Source organism: Ascidiella aspersa, chromosome 4 (assembly GCF_963924565.1).
Source record: "Ascidiella aspersa chromosome 4, kaAscAspe10.2, whole genome shotgun sequence".
Taxonomy (NCBI): Eukaryota; Metazoa; Chordata; class Ascidiacea; order Phlebobranchia; family Ascidiidae; genus Ascidiella; species Ascidiella aspersa.
The window spans coordinates 5,986,611-6,006,779 of NC_139450.1; the positions used below are offsets into that span (position 1 = coordinate 5,986,611).

Consider the following 20,169-nt stretch of genomic DNA (forward strand, 5'->3'; position numbering starts at 1 on the left):
TCATCATACAATTCAACTTATAGTATTATTTATAGCCTTTGATGTGTTTTAAATTTGTAGTATTAATGTTTGGCCTTTTCTGGCTTTTTTTCATTTGCGGTTTGGCTTTTTTTTCCAAAATTTAATCTGGCAACCCTGACCTCATATATACGGGCGTTCGCATATTGTCACATATGCGGGCGAATTTGTCTCACTAGTATACGAAAGAGGTCCATGGTTTCATAATGGAACTGGTACAAATGTTAGTGGACCAGTATATTGTATTATTTTGTGTTGTATGACAGTTATGACGCCCTACCATGTCATCATCGTGACATCACACTAATCAAGTGGTGTAGTAAATTACCCATATTTGACCATGCACAGTGAAGAGGCTGAATGTGGAAACCGATATGATTGGTGTTTGAACTTTCAAAGCAATCGTATTGGAATCATAAACAGCTGCATAAAACCCCCGTTGTTTTTGCAGACAGAAACTGAGCGAAAATTGGAATATTTATTAACGTCATAATCTCTTACGCCTTTTTTTTAAAAACACCAATGCGAAAAGTCAAATAACGTCGTCCGGATTCCCGGGAATTTTTTTTTTTAATCTCGTTTCTCGGGAGTGAAAAATCCAGGAAAAAGAGGAACCCTAGTTAGGGTGCTGGTTAGGTGTTGGCTAGGTTAAGCAATAAATTTATAAAAATAATATTTTACCCAACCCAAATAATATTAGAGCTATAGAAACCTCGGACGAAAGTGTGGTAGGATTCTAGACCAGCGCCGGAATACATTAACATTATAACTGAATTGTACATAAAAAATAATAACTTTGCAGGGACCTTATTGGTTTACCACAAATTTTGTGAAATATAACGAAAGGATCTTTGTCACAATGGATGACATGGAACAATACTTATTAATATCATCATCTGATGTCAGTGAAGAATCTGAATCTTCATCAATAGTTTCAAATAGTTCCTCATCTAGTTCAACCAGCGAGTATAACAAAAGGTTGTAATACCAGGTTAATGATACAAAGGGAAGTTGCTTAACAATAATATGCTATGTTTTCAGGTTGAACTTTGTTAGTGTGACCTTTGGCCTTGTTTGTTATCCTAAGCAAACACAATTTCTATCTAAAAACGTTATTATCCCCCCCAAGAGGAAATACATTTAAAATTGTTTTATAGAAGGCTTATGTAATAGTTACAAGATAAATATTTGTTGTTTATTAACCCTTTGTTTAGAATTACATTTACTCACACAGGTTTGAAATACCACAATTTTTTTGATTTTTTTAGTCTTTGGAATTAGTTACCCAGGAATTAATGGAGGCAGGCTTTAATAGGAATTCCACTACCAGTTATACTCTAAATTACATTAATGGAAATCTAATTAGAAATACATCCTGCTCAGTGCTTTATAACCTTAACCACCAGCTTTTCTATCTTAAAAACGATGGTTAAAAAACCCTGATAAAAATGTGCGCCTAAATGTTTTGAATCCCAGTGTACCTAAATTTGGGCAGAAATAAACAAATATTAACTTAATATTCCTTTTTTGTTTAAGTGTATTAAAGAAATGTGTATTTTACAGATTCTCAAAACTTCTTACAGGTTTTGCTTTGATCTGCTCTTCTAATTTTAAAATATATTGTGTCCATTGATTAAAAAGAATATTACATATAATTTAGATACATGCTTTTTATTGCTATAGTAAATTTCCCATCTCATGGTAATTATTGCAAATGCCAAGAAAGTAAAATAATACTTTTTGAACTTACTTTTTTATTGATAATCTTTTAAAATTGAAAAGGCACTTTTATTGAATATCAATATGCTATCAGTAACTACCACATATGGAAAGAAAAAACCTTCTTTTATCAACTATACGAGAAACGTTTTAAAAGTTCTAGCAACTTAGTTTTGTTTCTCAGTTTTAATTGCCATTTGGTAGTGAAGTAATCATTTCAGCCTTAAAAACTTAAAATATAGTTGAGTAAAGAAAAAAGTTATAATGATATTTTCACATCAAAACAGAAAAAGGTTCTTTTCACATCAAAACAGAAAAAAGTTAATGAAGAAAAGAAAGCATCATGATTCCACCAGTCGATCTATGGAAAGGTAGTTTTTATCGTTATAGAATATGTTGAACAAAACATTGTAATAGGTATTAATTAAGTTTAAACAAATTTCAATGTAAATTAAATATTTCAAATATATTGTTAAAATGAATAACAATACTTTTTTATTTTTAAAACTTAAAATTCATTTTTTTCAGAAAACTACTCAGAAACTAACTATGCTTATTTTAACAATGTTTTTCAGAAAAAAAATTAATGAAAAGATTGAATATGAAAGGTATAATACTTTGCTTTTTAAACAAGTTCTCCATTTATAGCTTGTATTGTTTATTGACACTTTTTAGGCATTGCTGCCTAACAACAAATATGAGTTTATTTTTTAGCTAAATTATATTTCTTATGGTTTTTGTTCAGTGTAGTTTATAAATTAAACCGTATTAATTCTCAATGGTTTCTAACAGGCACTGCCATTGCTGGGAATGTCAAAACAGGTAAAAAACATAGTATATTTATTTAAGAAAATGTTTGGCTTTAATCTTAGTTATATTGCTTTTGGTTTAATGGTTTGTATTTTTTAAATTTAACTGATTTTATTATATTTTGTATTCCTTATTTTATGGTCATATTTATCTTCAAGATGCTTTCAATGCTGCAAGTGCAAAAAACGGTAGGAAATTAATTAATTAAAATGTATATTTACTAAGGGTAATGATTAGAAAATTACACATTATCAGTACTATTAAATTGAACTGTTGTTGAAAAATAAAAGAACATATGAAGCAGAAAGTGAAATGTATGAGACTAGTTTTAATTTTATTTGAAATTTAGAATGCCTAATCCTAAATCTTGTATCAGTTTCTGAAATATTGTATCAGTATTAATGTTGTATCAGAACGAAATTATTTGGTTTATGTGAACTTTGCAATACTACATTTCTTTAAAGAAAATGTTTAATGCTGTGTATAGTAGCTTTCATGTTTTTTTTGTAGTTCATCAAGCGAGCATAAAATCACCAACAGACAAAAGAAGTAGGTGTTTATTTGTTTTAGCTTAACTTACTAGCACGTGTAAACATATCATTTTTTTGAAATGCAGAAATTGTTTTGGAGTTAATTATTATTTTTTTCATTTTTGAAGCGTAACATATAACAAAAACATTTAGTATTTACTGTCCGATAAATTTTACATTTAAGGGTTTATCGCTGTGCCCTTTTCTTGTAAAATTTGTTCTTAAATAGTAAAAGAAAACTTTGTTGGGTGTCTAGTTCCAGACGTAATGTAAGGATTTGTCCTCTTCCGGAATGTGGAAAGTCTTTTGTGAATGTCACCAACCACCGCCGTCACCACCCTGATGTTCCAAAGGAAGTATTTATGTATGATAACATGGCAAAGGAAAAAGGGTTGGGCAAGTACAGATCATATCGTGGATACAAATGTTGCTATTGTGGAATTGTAGTAAAGTTTATAGTTGAACATTGTAAATTGAAACATGGCAAGGAAGCTGATGTTATCAATTGCAGATTTTCTTATTTAAAGAAAAGGTGTAATTTGAAATCTAAAAAATTAAAACAAATGATTCAAAAGTGGCACAGAAGATTACAACCAGCAAAAGAAAAGCAGAACTATTTTGTAAACGAAAAAAATAGGCGAAACCTTAAAAATCTACCAAAACCACACAGAGCGATAATCGAATACGAAGACAAATACGGTACTGACATCAGTTTCATACGAAAAAAGAGCATGGGTGCAATTGAAAAAAAGGAATTGGAGACTTTGTATGGTAACATTTTTGTCCGAATCATTTTTCGCCTGGGTTGCAGAGATGGCGTTTTACTTGGCATGAAAAGAAATGAATACAGGTCGGCAGAACTAACTGAACAGGGAAATTATTCCATTTTGGTCGGTGAGCATACGGAGATGAATCTACATGGATGCATTGTGGTGTCGAAAACGGAATATAAAGATATAGGGGCAACCTCGGACCACGCTTATGCGTTTAACAATCATAAACCTGGAGAAAGCTCCTACATGTTCCCTTCACTTTCTCGTGATGACGCAAAGCTGGAGGACTCAACGTTTTGTAAGTATTTTAAGAAAGAGGCACGGAAAGCGATGGGAATGGAAGTTTCCCCAACAGAGGTCCGAAAATTGATAACCACAAAAGTGTGCAAACTACCTGTTGAACTTCAAAATGCTATAACAACAGCTGATGGACACTCTATTGAAACAGCACTCAAAGTTTGCAATGTAACACACCCCATGAAAGCTGTTGAAGCAGATAGGTTCGCCCCTACGAAAGCTGCTGGTGAGTAAAAGTGTTGTTTGTTTTGTTTCTTGATCGTTTTGGTTCTAAACCTGTGGTGCTTTCTATTTAGAGGCTGAAAGAGAATCTGACAAAGACAGACCAATTGATACTACAGGTGAAAAATCCAGAAGTAAGTTGTTAGTTTATTTCAGTTTTCTGGTGTGAAAATTTTAAGATGTGGTTTAAAGGTTAAAATAATGTTTCTTGTAGGCACATTTTGAATATAAATGTTTTTTGTGTTGTACTTTGCTCTGCTTTATATTTTGTGTAAGAATTAGTTTTCTGATTTTTTGATTTAGATGCTGAATTGCTGCAACAATCGTTGAGTCCACCTTTACTGTCAGATTCAGAGGGTAAGTGTCATTTACGCTTAACTAATATTTTATCTTTTTAAATGTATATGGTGTTAAACAAATTTAAAAGCTTCTCAGGTTTGACCATGTCTAATACTCTTTTATTTTATAAAAAAATATTATAAATTATTGCAAAACAGGGGTTTTGCATGGAGCTTATTTCAAAATAGTTTTTGTTTTAATAGTTAATTTACGGTTTCTGACAATGATGGGGCAACAACAGTAGATGTTCTTTTGTGACTTTTTTTTGTCTTGCCTTACATGTTTGCATTTCTACTGCAATTTATGTTCTACTTTGTAAATAGTTTTCCTTATAAAGGTATATTTTTTGACCATATATTTCAGCATCAAATGACGAAGATGATACATCCATGGACATTAGCTTCACTCGAGGTATATATTATTTTATCATTTTACCGTTTCTTGTAATGCAAATTCTAGCATTGGGTTTAATGTACTAATACATTGAACCTAATTTTATGTGACAGTCTTGACCAGGGGCATGTCCATTGTCCATATACCTAAAAATTGGGTTCCCGAATTTTTGTCTGACAGAAGTTCAGAGAAAATTCTACCGTTGAAGCAGGGCCAAACAAAAAACGAAAGAAAGCATTTTGCTTTTGGTTTCGCATTATTTTAAATGCTTGTCAATTTCATAGGTGTCGAACTTTCAAAATTCTAGGGCGTTATTTTCAACGTGCTCAATTATTAATTACAAAATGTGAGCCGAAGTTTTTAACACTTTTGGTGAACTAAAACTGTGCTACAGGAAATAATTTTGCACATTTATTGATAACTTGGGTTAAATTCCAGGCATTTCGACGCCTTGTTAGAAATTCAGTGCGTCTAAAAACGCATGGCACACCCACGTTCGGCGCCTATGCTCAATTTCATAAAAACATTGTCATTTTGGACAGTGAATTGAACACTGACAAAAAAAACGGTGAATTGAACACTGACAAAAGAAATATAAAACGGACACCAAAACCCTTGGATACACTACTGCTCTTGACTGACACATTTTTGGTCATGACATTTTTATTTCGATACATACCATTGAATCTATGTCTGTTAACATCTGAGTTTTTAGCAGGAAATACCTCAACAATAATAGAAGCTAAGAAGTTAAAGAAAGCAGAGCAGGAAATACCTCAACAATAATAGAAGCTAAGAAGTTAAAGAAAGCAGGAGGTAACACAACATTATTAATCCTTAAGGTTTTGTTTTAGAATAAAATAACATAATTTAGAAGTTGCTCTCAGTGTGTATGCTGTCAAATTATTATAGTTAACTAGTTAACAACGATTTATTTTAACTGCTTTTGGCATACATAGTAAGGGGGAATGTGTTACTTATTATCATCAATTTTTTCTGACGTTGAAACCTTGTAGTCTATTTAGATATCATTATGATTTTGATTTTTGACATACAATTTTTTTTTTATAATTTATAAACCAGATCATTTCGTAAAAGTCAAGTTTGCGGAAGATGATCTAGAAAAATTGATTTTCAACCCGCAATCAATTAAACTTAATGATATCACTTGTACCTCCTTCTCTGACCTATTTGTTGGAGATATCATCAAAGCAGAATGTAACGACAACTTTTATCAGGCTCAAATCATTGACCCAGGTGTGAGAGTAGTTTTGCAAGGAAATTAAAATAATGACTTTTGGTAAAAACAGCATTCTGTGTCCTGGTAATAAATTGCTTAATTGTAAGCTTTGCCGCGCGAGCCTATCGGTGTTTCCGAATTTTTTTTCATGTAGTCAGGCCTATAAAATGGCCCTTGTTTCCCCCGTGCAACCACTGTTTCACTATTGTTGTGCACTTAGCCATCAAAAAAAATAATAAAACGATTTGCGCCCCAAGCAAAAGCCCACAAGTCACAGCCGTTTCCTCAAAGAAACCCTTTTTTAACAAATAACTTAAAATGTTGTTAGCACTGATAAAAAACAATCGTCATATTTGTAAAGTCATTTTTGGAAGCTTATGTGCACTTAGTCATCAAAAAAATAATAATAAAACCCATTACCCCCTGAGAGTAAGACCACAAGTCACAGCCGTTTTTCAAAGCCACCAATTTTTAACACATAACTCAAAATGTTGTCAGGACGGATAAAAAACAATCGTGATATTTGTGAAAGCGATAATTTAATCAGCGGATGTTGTCGTTAATTGACGTCTCCGGCATTAAGCGATGTACATCTAAAATGCGCTTCGGAAAACTTAATCGCCTTCGCTAATGCACAAATTTACATGTTCTCAGTTTTCTACCTTTATTTTACTCGGTAATAATATCTCCCTGTTACGCCAATCTACTACCAGATAAGGCAGCGGTTTCCCAACTTTTTCAAAAATTTTGCCTGGTTAACCCGTTGCAATTATTTTGATATTTCGCGGCCCTATAAAAATCCAAGGGTACCCATATTTCTTGTGGTGCACTAGTGCAGTCGCAATTCTTTCTAATGTAACAACTTTCAATCGATTAATGCGAACGATTTGCTGATAGCGGGTGGTACAGCATAACAGATGCTTTATGATGTCCCAAGATACACCATGACACATATATAAGGTTTAAAAACATTGGCTCTATCCTAATGTTAAAATCTTACAGGCTAATTCTCCTTGCGGCCCCTCTGAAACTACTCTGCGGACCCCAGTTTTGGAACCGCTGAGATAAGTCATACGAGGACTGCTATACCTTACATCGCCAAATAAATGGCGCAAAATGTTTTCATGCCAAGTTTTACGCACTAAATGTATGTGGGCAAATATTTCGTGGAAGTATAGTTCAGATTAAATTAAGTTTTTTTTTGATAAACCAAAATCGTTGGTAGAAAATAAACCTTTTATTTACACCGTTTGTTCGCTTAATTTACTTTTTATTTATTGTATATCTACAGACACAAAAGTACGGTAGCTCACCATTCTGATACGAAATTAGCTACTCCCCTTACACCCAAACCCAAGAAGAAGCTGTTCTAACATTTTTTTGTTCTTGTTTGTATGCCTATTATGCTTTCATGTTCTACGAAATTTCAAATGTATCTTTTTGTCCTTTTTCATAATAAATTTCTTCAGACCCATGACGTATTATTTACGAATTGTTTTCAAAAAACGGCAATGTGCTTTTTTAAAAAAAAATAAAGCTATGATGCTTTGCTTTGATTGGCTACAAAAACATGTGGACAGTTATCGAATCAGAGATCGATGAATTTTAATATTCGGAGCACACAGTGCAATTAAAAGATCAAAACAAACATGCCCGCCTATCCTGTTTCGACGTCCTTCATATATTTAACACTAAAAAATAAAACTACTCGCAAAGGAAAAACGCAAGCACACAAGACAGATTTTACAAGGGTCAACATTAAGGTGATTGTCGCTATACTGACAGTTCTTTCTACTTGACTTTATTTATTCGTTCTTTACTAACTTGTATGGATAGTTTTAGGTAAAAAAAAATGATTCGGTTGTGCTTTTAGTACGTATAACCATTTAATAGAACTGTTTTATACCGTGACTGGATCTGTAGTACTATCAGCCTTACAAAAGTTAACCTTAAAAAAATCGGTCTTTTTGACCGTAAAGCAAATTCCAACTCCCCCCGATTAAAACTGCCTTAAACGATAGCCTTCTGTTGTGCTATAGTTTTAAGAACAATTGCTGCAGTGACTGGTAACAGTTAGTTACTAGCTAGTTCATAATTTTTCAACAATTCATTAAATTCGATGACTGACAACTTGACGGAAGCAGAAAGCGGAAATAATTCCAAACGACTGTTAACTATCAACAAAACAAAACTGCAAAAATGTGTTGTGGATGCTGTGCAATAGGTTGCGGAAAGTGTACAATTTGTGTGAAAGTTGAATATGTGGATTGCGCTATGAGCGCTGCAAATATTTTTTTGTTGTATGCGTTTGGATAGCTGCTTGTGGTCAATGTTACAAGCAGCATAATAAAAAGGCTGTTTGATCTTTAAGTTATTTGAAAATAAAAGTTTTTCAAATCAATTTCAATGTTCAGTAGAAAGAGAGTGGCCCAAATAATAGATAAAAGATTCATTCTTTTATTAGCAAACGTTTCGGCAATTTCTTTTGCCATCATCAGTGCAGTAAGTGAGGCTAAGATAAAAACGAGTCACTATATATACGCTCGGACGTTTTAGAACGTTATATAAACAGAAAAGGAAGTCGCAAAGTAACGGAGATAAGAACTGCAACGCAAAATTACATCAGTAAGGCTCAATGTTCATGCTTTCAATGTTCATGCTAGTTGTAAAAAACAAGAAAACAAATTCCGTTTAGGCCGTTAAAAAGGAGGTTGGGGGTAACACTGCAAACACTGCAATTCGTCGATGCTGATGTATGGCCTATATGAAGTATACACAAGAACATGATATTATAGTAGAGTCTACCACGTTTTTAAGCCTCTCAATAGTTTAAAGAAACTTATAATGAAATGAAATCTAAATTATTTTGCAATTTATTCTTTATTTGGCTTTTTATTCTTTGTTTTTGACCGCTCGCGGTAATTATCTGTTATCCTGAAATGAAACGAAATCACTGTTATATTGAAATGGTATTATATTATGTAGCAAACTATTAAATCTTTCAGCCGTAATATTACAGGAATTTGACAGAAAAAGGTTCTTTAATTAGATACTAGACGAAATACCCGTCGTTGCCCAGGTTAAATAGGGTAGCCTGGTACGACATTTAAATTCCCTGATCACGTTCGGTAAAATAAATTTCATATTATGTGTTTTTTCGTGTTTCGTAATGATCGGATAGCTTATAGCCCAGGGGTTCTTAAACTTTTTTGACCGCGGACCCCTAAATTTTTTTTTGGCTTCGCGTGGACCACGATAGGCAAAAAATTTCAAAAAATGACGTCAAAAATTGACGTCACATTACAAATAAACTTCATAAATCTGTTGATTTCGTTCTAAAAACTGATAAAGTGAAATGAAGTTTTAATACAGTCAGTGCAAAACCGTTTGGTTTTTAACTAAACTGCTTTCTTTGAAAAATGATTACTTTTTAAATATACACTAATGTTTCAATTTGTCTTTCATGGACCCCCTAAAACTAATTCACGGACCCCCAAGGGTTCCATGGACCCCAGTTTAAGAACCCCTGTTATAGCCTAATAGTAAAACAACAATAGCATTGGCAGCTGGTCTTCAATATGCTTTTAGCCTCTAATGAAAAAATGTTTTTCGACAATGCCTGCCAATAAAACCTTATGAGGAAACCACCTGTGTGAATGCGGCAATGAATCGATTAGCGTCATATTTGAAACAAATATGTAATCCTGGTGCTAAATCGTTCTCTTGTGGTCATCGATTACTTGATTTTTACGGTCATGCAGGTTATGGTCTTTTAAATGTCGAAAAATCGTTTTAGTCTTTTGCGTCTTAAGAGGTTTTGTGAAAAGTCGCACGCGCGCCCATTGGAGTTAACTTGCAACCAATGTTGTGTGAGGTTTTTGAAATGCTACGACAAAATATTCAAATCCACTATAGCACACAACACTTGGCTAAGCATGTCACACATCTTTTTAAGTAATTGTTGTATAGCCCTGATTCTGGCCATTTAGGTCTTATTCCAACGGGTTTAGTCATTACATTGATTTTTTGTATTACGACTATTGTATTAGTGCTATTTTGGTCTTATTCCGACGTTGATATTGTTGTCACTTTGGTCTTATGGATGAAGTCCTTTACAATATTGAAAACGATATTTTCTAATACCAAAAATTTTTTTAATTTTTGTACTGTTTAATAAATAGCTCAAATATTCACAGAGAGTAACTCGCGATTGCAAATACTACTCATTGTTTGTAAATACTGTTCATTGTTTGCAACTACGGTTCATTGTTTCTTCACACGCTACCAGGCTGTTTAATCATTTTGTTTACGCTTTTGAAAATAGTTTTTGCGTTCTAGTTTAGTAAGTTAGAGACTTTTACCCAGCATATTTTTTCATTTTTGTACTGCAAGTTAAATGATGGCAAACTCTAAACAAGCAAGATTCTATAATTTTTTATCAAATATGGCGTTGCAGGTAAACATCATTTGCCTACCGCTAAACCTACTGTGAAAACACACTTGTCTTAAGTTGTTTAAAGTCTAATTATTTGACTATACACAATTTATTTTTTGATCTGGCCAATGCTGCTGTTCATTAGACGAACCGGTATAATAAGCATTATCTCTTTTAAATATTTGAGCTGAGTTTTTTTAAATTTAAAATTTATTTCTAATAGAAAATGTAAATTCACGAGTGAAATACAAGTAAAATATCCATGCTTCCGAAATTTTAGAATTTGAATAGGAAGCATAATGTTTAGTTTGCAACCCAGGCACATATATCTCAGTTTCATACAAAGGTAGCGCGGATTTAAAATTGTACATCAGTTCTGCTAAAAACATAGTAAAAAATGTGTAAAGGAATAAAATCTGTGTCTAGCCCGTTTTTGCTGAAAACAGATTAGCCAGAATGCGCCGTGCGTCTCATCGCACTATCGAGAATAAAAAATTGGGCAAGTTAAACATATACAAAGGTATTTTTTCACGTAGCACGCCATTGTTTTCCATCTTTTACTATAAAAAAAATCACGTTTTAACAAAAAAATTTAACGTCTTTATTGAGGTTTATTTTAGATCTTTGACCTTGACTTGGCCAATGCAATCGCGCGCGTGTATAGTCTCCTTTTCCGCTTTGGTATATTCGTTCAACCATTATTATATGTTTTGAACCCGCAAGTCGCCTGGTGGTAAAATGGTAACTAATTCGAAATATGGCTTTGGGCAATAAAACGTAACGTTATAGGTTAAAAAAATTAAATATTAAGTAAAGTTCATAAAGTTACACCATGGTTATTAACCTATTGCATAAGATCATAATGCGTAAGTAAATTTATGAACCATTACAAAAAAATGAACCTTTATAAAAAAGAACCTCTGGCAATTCCGCGATATATAGCCTATACCTGGTATAGTCTCACGGCACAAATAAATCACGCCGTTACTTTGGACATCTCACCGCAGTTTTAAAAGAAGTCGTCTAGTCTGCCACCGAAGTTCAGGGTCATATTTACTTTACTTGAGTAGGCGACGGGAATGTGTTTTTTTACTGGAAGCCCGTCATAAGGTTACTATAAAAGCCCTTTTAGTAAATGATTGTTTCTTACTTTGCGTCTGGCTTTTCGTTGTAACCTTGACTTTGAGCATAAAAACAAAATCGGTTAAAGTTTAACATAAAGTACACTGATAGCTATATATGAGCATTACAACGGAAATCCTTTGAATTCCCCTAAAGTCGTTTCCATGTTTTGCGATAGCACAGTTTATTCCACTGTTCGCCTGCCAGCGAGCAGTAAGGTATATATAGTTTAATTTATTTGTTTGTAGTCATTTGCTTACGATTGCAAAATGTCATCAGGATTTGGAGTATACGCAGTAAGCAGTTTTGTCAACAAGACATTTTGAATTGACTCAAGTCCCAGTAAAGTCATTTGTAGAATAACTTAAGTTAAGTATTTTTAAAACTTAAAAGTCAGGTCCCAGTCCAAGTCGTCAGTTGACAAAGTCAAGTTATTGTTAAAACAATTCATTTGTAATGTCACTAACAGTTGGTAAACCGTCCAATTTTCGGTAATTTTTTCCGATTATGAACAGTAACGCAACTAAAAAATACCAAAAATCCCACATGCAGCAAGCTGATGTTTACGTGCCAAAATTAAGATGAATAACCTAACTTTATCTTAAATGATTTTGTTTTTATACCTTCTGCCCAAGTCGTTTGACTGATCAACTTAAGTCCAAGTCTACTCATTTGTCTGAAAGACTTAAGTAAAGTCCATATACAGCCCGCGGCACGCCAATCACTTTAATCCGGCCCTCGTTTTTTTTTTAAATACATAAGCTAAGCAATGGCGAGTTTCTACTAGACTTGGACAACTAAATAATTCTAGTTTTCTAATCCATTTTGGGTCTTTTACAGAACAGAAGTCGCCCTCTGCACTGTAGCACTCTCTCCAACGAAAGTTTAAGGACCTTAGCCCAATATTTATACATTTTCGCGCTTTAGTCAAATGTATTCATTGATTAAATGATGAACAAAATACTGGCCTATTTCTGAAAAATGAAACTTAGTCATTCACATTTTGTCAACTTTTAGTTAATACCATGTTGTGTGTTTCTCAATCCTTAAAAGCAAAATTTATTCTACCCTAATTTTTAAATTAACGCGCCCCATAACTTGATAAGCGCCAGTATATCAAGCAATGTACATTTTTTTATCTGTGCTCAATGTGCCCCGCCCCTTTCAGTCTACATTAAAGTTTGCTTCTTAAAACGTATTAAACTATTTATTTATTTAAATTCGACTTAAATTGCACATTTGCGCACAATTCGAAACGTAATAACAAGTTCGTAAACTTATTTGTTTTAGCGCCAGCGCATGACGTCATATTGCGTGTATTTGAGATCCTATTTAGACCCGGCCGGTCACAACATTTTAAATTTTTCATGCGGCCCGCTGTTAAAAATAATTCCATATGTATTGTTTTTTTTGGTTTGTTTACAGCAAGAAATTTGGGTGTTAGTAGAACAGGAAGTTTGTGATAACATAAAAGGCGGTCTCAAAAACTTTCACGACTTCTTGCATCTTTATTTTACTGAACCGTTTTTTCGGCAAATATAGAAAGTAAGGCATTTTTAGAAAAAACAAGCAAATTTACCATGTTAGTCTGGTCTTTTGTTGTGTTGTTCGTCGGATTCATTTCTTGGTGGAAACTTCGATCAAGAAAACACATTCAAAATGTTACTGAAAGGCATGTTTTTATAACAGGCAAGTGCAGCAATTTTTCTAAACCGTACAACGAAATTTTTGATTCTTGGCTTACTTCCAAACTGGATGGCAGCGCGGCGTCATCGTGATTTCTGGTTAAACAGAATTTACTTTCAAATAAATAGTTAAACTTTAAATGCAAATTATTATTTTTTCTCAATTATGCTTTTTGTATTTTGAACACATATTCCATATAGCCTTCGTGACATCCCTGTAATGGTGCTACAAAAACCCTAAATGTATTTTATATTGTTTGGTCGTGTTTATCTTCTAATCGTGACCCACATTCACTTAACACGGGTTAAATACCCAAACCATTTTAATTGAAAAACGTTTCAAAACAATAACGTTAAGGAAAAGAAAAAAATATAGTTTAAAGTCAAAAGTTGTGATGTGACAAAAAATTATTTGTTATAGGTTTTGGAAATTACATTTTTACTAATTTTGCTGCATAATAAGGATTTTTAGGTTTAAAACAGCTTCTCTAAAATTTTGTTTTGAAGCATTGTGAACATAAGTGGCAAAAGCTATACTTCACAATGCGTCTTTATAGCCTGTTATAAGAAATCGTGTCAACATAAATGCACCCCGTCTCTTAAAGCAATTTGTTGACATAAAAGGGGCGAATATGGGTGCCGTTCAAAAAAAAATAAATAAAACGCCCCATAGACGAAGGCCTTTGTTGCCCGACCAAATATTTTTATGTTTTTTATCCCTTAAACAAAGTTACGGAAAATATTACTGCTCAGATCCTATTATGTCTGAATAAAATTTTGTTTAATTTGTAAATAAAAGCCCGCCTAATCCATATTTCACGGCCTGGTTAGTTTATGTCCTTTATACTTAGACCTTAATGATAAATAATTACTAGGTATTTTTGGTAGGATGTGATACCGGGTTTGGAAGATTGCTGGCAAAACGACTGGACGAAATGGTACGAAAATAATTACGCTTACCAAATAATTCTGTTGTATAGAACTATTTTTGTAAATCAAGAAATCTATTTTTGTTTTGAACGTTTAGAACAAAATCTTTATTCATTTTTAACATCGTTCAAAATGATACCTACTTCTGTATGGGTTTTGATATTCTTATCACGTCTTACAACAACCTGCAACCATTATGCTCCAAAGTATTTTCGTTACATTTTTATTTTTATCAATCCGAAATATTTACAAATTAACATAATTTTCAAAGAATTATCACAATATTTATTTACCAAAAATGCACCTTTAAAATGACATACATGCATTCACGTGAAATAAAACATAGTAATGAACAATATTGTCTCAATAGGGAGTGTTCGTATACGCCGGGTGTTACAGTAAGAATTCAGTAGAAGAACTACAAGAGAGTTGCAGCACAAGGTTAAAAGCCATTCAGCTTGACATCACTGACACAGAAGACATAATCAGAGCGGCGAACTTCGTTGAAAATGACCTCGCTGAAAAATCGAAGAATGGTGAGTCAATAAAATGTTTTTATTAAAATTAAATTAACTCGCAGGTCATTTATTGAAAGTTTATGTGCAAAGTGTTCTATAAAAGTATTTCAATAAACCATTACGAATTATACAAAAACTGTTTTATACAAAACTCAAATTTATTAGCAAATTTACACATGATAGTTTCTAGAAGACCATTGCAACTTACATCCTTAATTTGAACTTTACGGGACGTTTTTTTGTTTATTTATTTTCTATCCTAATTTAAAATTACAAAAAAAAAATATTTTTATCGTGAATAAAACATTAGTAAATGAGACCAACTATTAGGTTGTAAGTACCGATTAAAATTACTTTATTTCACGTTAATGAGTTTCAACGCTCTTGGCGAATCGAGTCATTTTGCGTTCGCTATTCAAACGTTTACCCTTTTTTCGGAGTTTTTCTGCACGTTTATTTTTTATTTAGCGGCTCTGTGGGCAATCGTTAACAACGCCGGTATCGCAATCCCCGCATACCCGTTCGAGTGGCACAATAAACAGGACTACCAGAAAGTTTTCGAAGTCAACCTGTTTGGAACTGTCGACGTCACTCTAAAGTTTGTACCTCTGCTCAAAAGAGGCCGCGAAGGTTTGTGACGAAAATCGAAGAATTTCTAAGATTTTGCGGGCGCTAAACCAGTCATATACTGAATATATTTCGCCAGCAAAGGCAACGTCAGTATATCGTATTCAAAGTAGCCTATATCTTGATTCTATTTGAACAAAATATACCTGAATTGCTAGCTTTGCTGGACTCCTCTGCTGTTACTGATCAGGAATTAAGGTCGACATTTATCTTGCAAGGGTCGAGGTGATTTCTAATACCACATATTCAGTACAATTCTAAAACAGTACTTTAAACTTTTGACACTTGCGTATCTGAAAATACAAAAAATATATATTACGCACCAATAAACGAGTAGCCAGAATTTCGAAGGCACTATTCGTTGTTGAAACAACTGGAGTTACTGAAACAACTGAACAGCTTGTCCTGTAAGGACCTTAACCTACTAAAGCATGAGGTTAAGTTCGCGCGAAACGCGAACTCTAAGCATTTAAAAGTGGTAAAATAATATAGTGTTTAACTGACAACTAAAAATACCTTTTTGGTGAACCGACAGAACTGCATTGTATTAGTCGCTTTGTGTGTCTAGTCAATAAGTACCTACCTGATAACTACAGTTTATTGGGGACATTATGGCCATCCGAAACAAGTTGGTGAAATTAAAAGAAAAATAGTCCTACCTTTTTTTGCTAGAAAAGACTCGTTGTGACGATTTTATGAAGCCAACATTTCCTTTCGCTATTCTGAAGTATAGGAATTGTTGCACAGGCATAAATACAGCTGCTTTAATATCATTCCAGTTTCAGTTTGATTTAATCACTAATATTTTCCAGGACGAATCGTAAACCTTAGTAGCATCAGCGGACGAATCGCAGCTCTAGGCATCCCATACATGGCGTCCAAGTTTGCCGTCGAGGGGTTTGCTGACGGACTAACGTAATACAGCAAACATTTTTACTATTACGAATTATGCTTACGTTAGATTTAACTTTTTGCAAATCTATAACAGGTTCGAACTTCGTCCGTTTAACATCACAACGCACGTTATCGAACCGTCGTTCTTCAAAACAAATCTCACCAACATTAACCAACAAATCGCAGGTATCAAGAAGCGATTTGAGGAACAAAACGACGAGATGAAACAAAGCTACGGGGAAAGCTACTTGGTTACAAGTGAGATTTATAACATTTCTCTAAACAGGTAATACTAATTTACGGAATAATGAATGGTCGGAACGCTCACTAATTTAAGTGTTACCCCGTTAAAACAATTATTAAACCAACGCACAATATTTGGGTTAGGGTGGGGGTTAGCGTTTGGGTGAAGGTGGGTCAAGTGTTATTATATTTAATAATAATACTGTGAGCGTTCCGACCGTTCCGACCATTCATCATTCCGTAAATTAGTGTTACCCCTCTAAACCAGTGTTTCTCAACTTTTGGTCGCGGCGACCCAAAAATTATAGCGTAAGTATTTCCTTCAGTGAACTTTTTTTTATCCATCAAAATATTAAACATTGTCACTTAATTATTACAAATTTAATTCTTATGGGCCTTTTCTTTGTATTGCTTGCGGAATATTGTCAATTTCAGGAAATGTAGAACTAATCTCAACGAATCTTAGCATGTGAACTATTAATCGGCAAACCAATTTTGGGTCGACACCCATAGGCTGAAAAATACTGCTCTAACCAAAAACGAAAATGCAACATCATAACTTAACAGTAAAATATTTAGGGTATATACCGCATTGGTCAAAATAAGCACAAATGTCGTACCTTTCTTATGACTGAAGTCAAGACTCGAAAATCTACACTATTTTTCAAGGTGTGCCGCATCACATTGGCGCGACTCGATAGGTTCTCAATGGTTAACGAAATGACTTTCGGGTTTCCAAAATAGACATACCAGTATGCGTATATACAATAGCCATGAGGAAACACATGTATAGTAACTATTGCCTTACTGTATTGAAACAGTTTTTAAAGTAAAGAACAAAAAACTTAAATTAGTTTTTTGTAAACAATTTGTCCATTTTTTTACTATGCTGCAAGCTAAAAAAAATAATTTTTTTTTTAAAAACACTGCTTAAACCGATTAATGTTTTCGTGTAAATTTAAATGTTAAGTTCGTTTAAATAAAGTTTACTTGTCTTGATGACATTGGCCATCATTAAGTTTTCGAACAAACACATGTTTTTTTTCCTTTTTCTTCATCCCAATATGCTTCATTTGGTGCAGAAATAAAAGGAGTCAAAACAATGTTGAGTGATATGGCGTCACCGAATCTCCAGCAGGTTGTGGACGCCATTGTTCATGCTCTATTTGCTGTTCACCCTAAGGAGCGCTATGCAGTTGGCGCGGATGCAAAATTTCTGTTGCTGCCGTTGTCGTTTTTGCCTACAGGTTATCAGGTTCGTGTGGTACTTTGCTAAACTAACTTGAAACATATATAAACTTGTATTCGTTTGTACCTATAGTATAGCGTCCAGTACTATATAGGTAAATTATTCCGATACTGATTCCTGGTATGTTGGGCAGAAACTACCGCAATCCGATTCGAAGCCAAATGATGCCATCAATATGATCAAATAAGCAAATTTAATCACATTGGTACATGAAAAACATGCTTTTTTATTTATTTTCGATTTTTAATCTAATATTTTTTGCTAAATTTACCTCAATGTAGATAAATGTACTTTGGAACACAAAGCATAGCTAAAATGCAAAACTTAATTTAGTATCGGGCTGCACCGATATACTACCACCGGGTATCTGCCACGATCCAACATAAACAAACATCCCTTTTGTTAGCTGAGATTAGTCTCTTGAAGTGGCGCTGTTAAACGATAACGGACCCGTATGACTAGAAGGACTGTTCTACGGACAAAAATAAACTTAATACAGCTGTTTCCTTTTTTCAAGTCTTTTAGTTTGTCTGGACTTAAACAAATTCAAATTTCCTGATTTTACGATGTGATACACAGTTTACCTAAAAATACAAACTAAGAGCGGAATGCGCCCTGGACGAGTTGCGATAATGCTATTTTCTACTAGTCATTCGAGTCGTACCAGCATGTGTATAGCCTATAAGCAAAGCATTCCTGTCTATAAGTTCTCTACATAAGAGCTTTCCAAACTGAGGGTCGCTATCCTTATGTGTGTCGCGCAACTAGTTTTACGTAGCGAGTATATACGGGTCTCCAGCCATAAGACCGAAATAAAAACACCATCAACGTCGGAATAAAACACAGTTCGGAATAATAGGACTAATACATAATAGTAAACAACACTTTGCCTAACCCCAAACGGCACCCCTGCATACACTACTTATTCCCCTAATAATTTTAATCCTAACCCATTTTCTAACCCAACCCATTAACCAGCACCATTAACCCCAAACAGAAAAAATCTGGTGCCACAACAGCGGCGCCCTAGCGGCGTCGGACAAACTAGGGCGACCACGCAAACGTCGTCACCATAAACGGCCGAAGCCAGACCTACTTCCTCCAAACGAAAGTAGTTTTTACCTGTTTTTCTGCTTTAGGTATTGTTGCTTTTTAGGTCCTTATTGTGCATTCCCATTGATAACATTACACGGCGAGTGCAATACCCCAAATTCACAAATAACAAAATTTGGCACAGTGTTTTTGTAGGCCAAATCTCTTTTAATATTTTGGCTCTGTGATTTGTTTCATATTAACCTTACTTTCAGGAATGGATAATGCGCAAACTTCGGAGATTAATCAAAGCGCCCAACCCTCACCCCGAACAAGCCGTTCTACCTGCATAACCATGGAGACCAAAATGTGTCGTTCATAATGACTGGGGTAATGACGTTTTTTTACAAAAAAACTCATTTCCATTTTTAATTGAAAAACATTATGTTGCTTTAATAGAAGGTTTAATAAAAATCGAATCTGAATGATACATTTACTTTTTACATTTCCGAAAATAATATAGTTATTTCTTTTAAAAGCGCATCCATTTTTTAAGAGTTTTAATTCGCAAAGCTGCCGATCACATAATATTTCAATTGCAATAAGTACGTTATGCTTATTAATGTCATTTATCCCCTAATTAGGAAACACGCCACATGATTATTTCCTGGTCAAAAACGCTACTTTTAAACACACTTCAACTATGTGTTAACGCAATAATTTTGCCTTTTGTTGCCTTATTTTGATATATATGTGAAATAAAAACTGTAGAAATTGTAGCCTTATTTCAATATATGTGAAATATAGAATCCTAGAAACACTTTTTTTTTAATAATTCTTCAGTTTTATTAAATAGTTATGGCAGTCTCTGTGTACGGATTTTGTTTAGGCGAAGGCGACCCCAAACAATTAAAAAGCGATCGGGAAATACATACAGGAAGCGCACATTTTTAAATTGTATTGCAATCGGTAGCAATAAGAGCGCAAGTCGGCAATTTCGCACGTCAAGCTAGGTCGCCCGCTGTTGTATAGCTCTATAGCTCACTGCCACAACCACACTGGCGGTTGTACAGAAGTTATGGCTGTAGGGCGG

General features: G+C 33.9%; 2 protein-coding genes across 2 annotated transcripts; both read left to right on the top strand.

Moving 5' to 3' along the window:
• The first annotated feature begins 877 nt into the window (after positions 1–877).
• LOC146146846 (uncharacterized) lies at positions 878–7,750 on the top strand. Its single transcript, XM_083387115.1, has 11 exons — positions 878–996; positions 2,530–2,559; positions 2,706–2,735; positions 3,058–3,096; positions 3,334–4,373; positions 4,444–4,503; positions 4,673–4,726; positions 5,072–5,119; positions 5,867–5,917; positions 6,185–6,358; positions 7,633–7,750. Exons 1-11 carry the CDS (start codon positions 878–880, stop codon positions 7,647–7,649), a joined length of 1,662 nt encoding a protein of 553 aa, XP_083243241.1. The 3' UTR covers positions 7,650–7,750.
• Positions 7,751–13,478: 5,728 nt separating this feature from the next.
• LOC146146847 (retinol dehydrogenase 7-like) lies at positions 13,479–19,429 on the top strand. Its single transcript, XM_083387116.1, has 8 exons — positions 13,479–13,587; positions 14,472–14,521; positions 14,884–15,049; positions 15,500–15,661; positions 16,471–16,573; positions 16,647–16,810; positions 17,878–18,050; positions 19,352–19,429. The coding sequence occupies exons 1-8, from the start codon at positions 13,479–13,481 to the stop codon at positions 19,427–19,429; spliced, it is 1,005 nt and encodes a 334-aa protein (XP_083243242.1).
• The last annotated feature ends 740 nt before the right edge of the window (positions 19,430–20,169 follow it).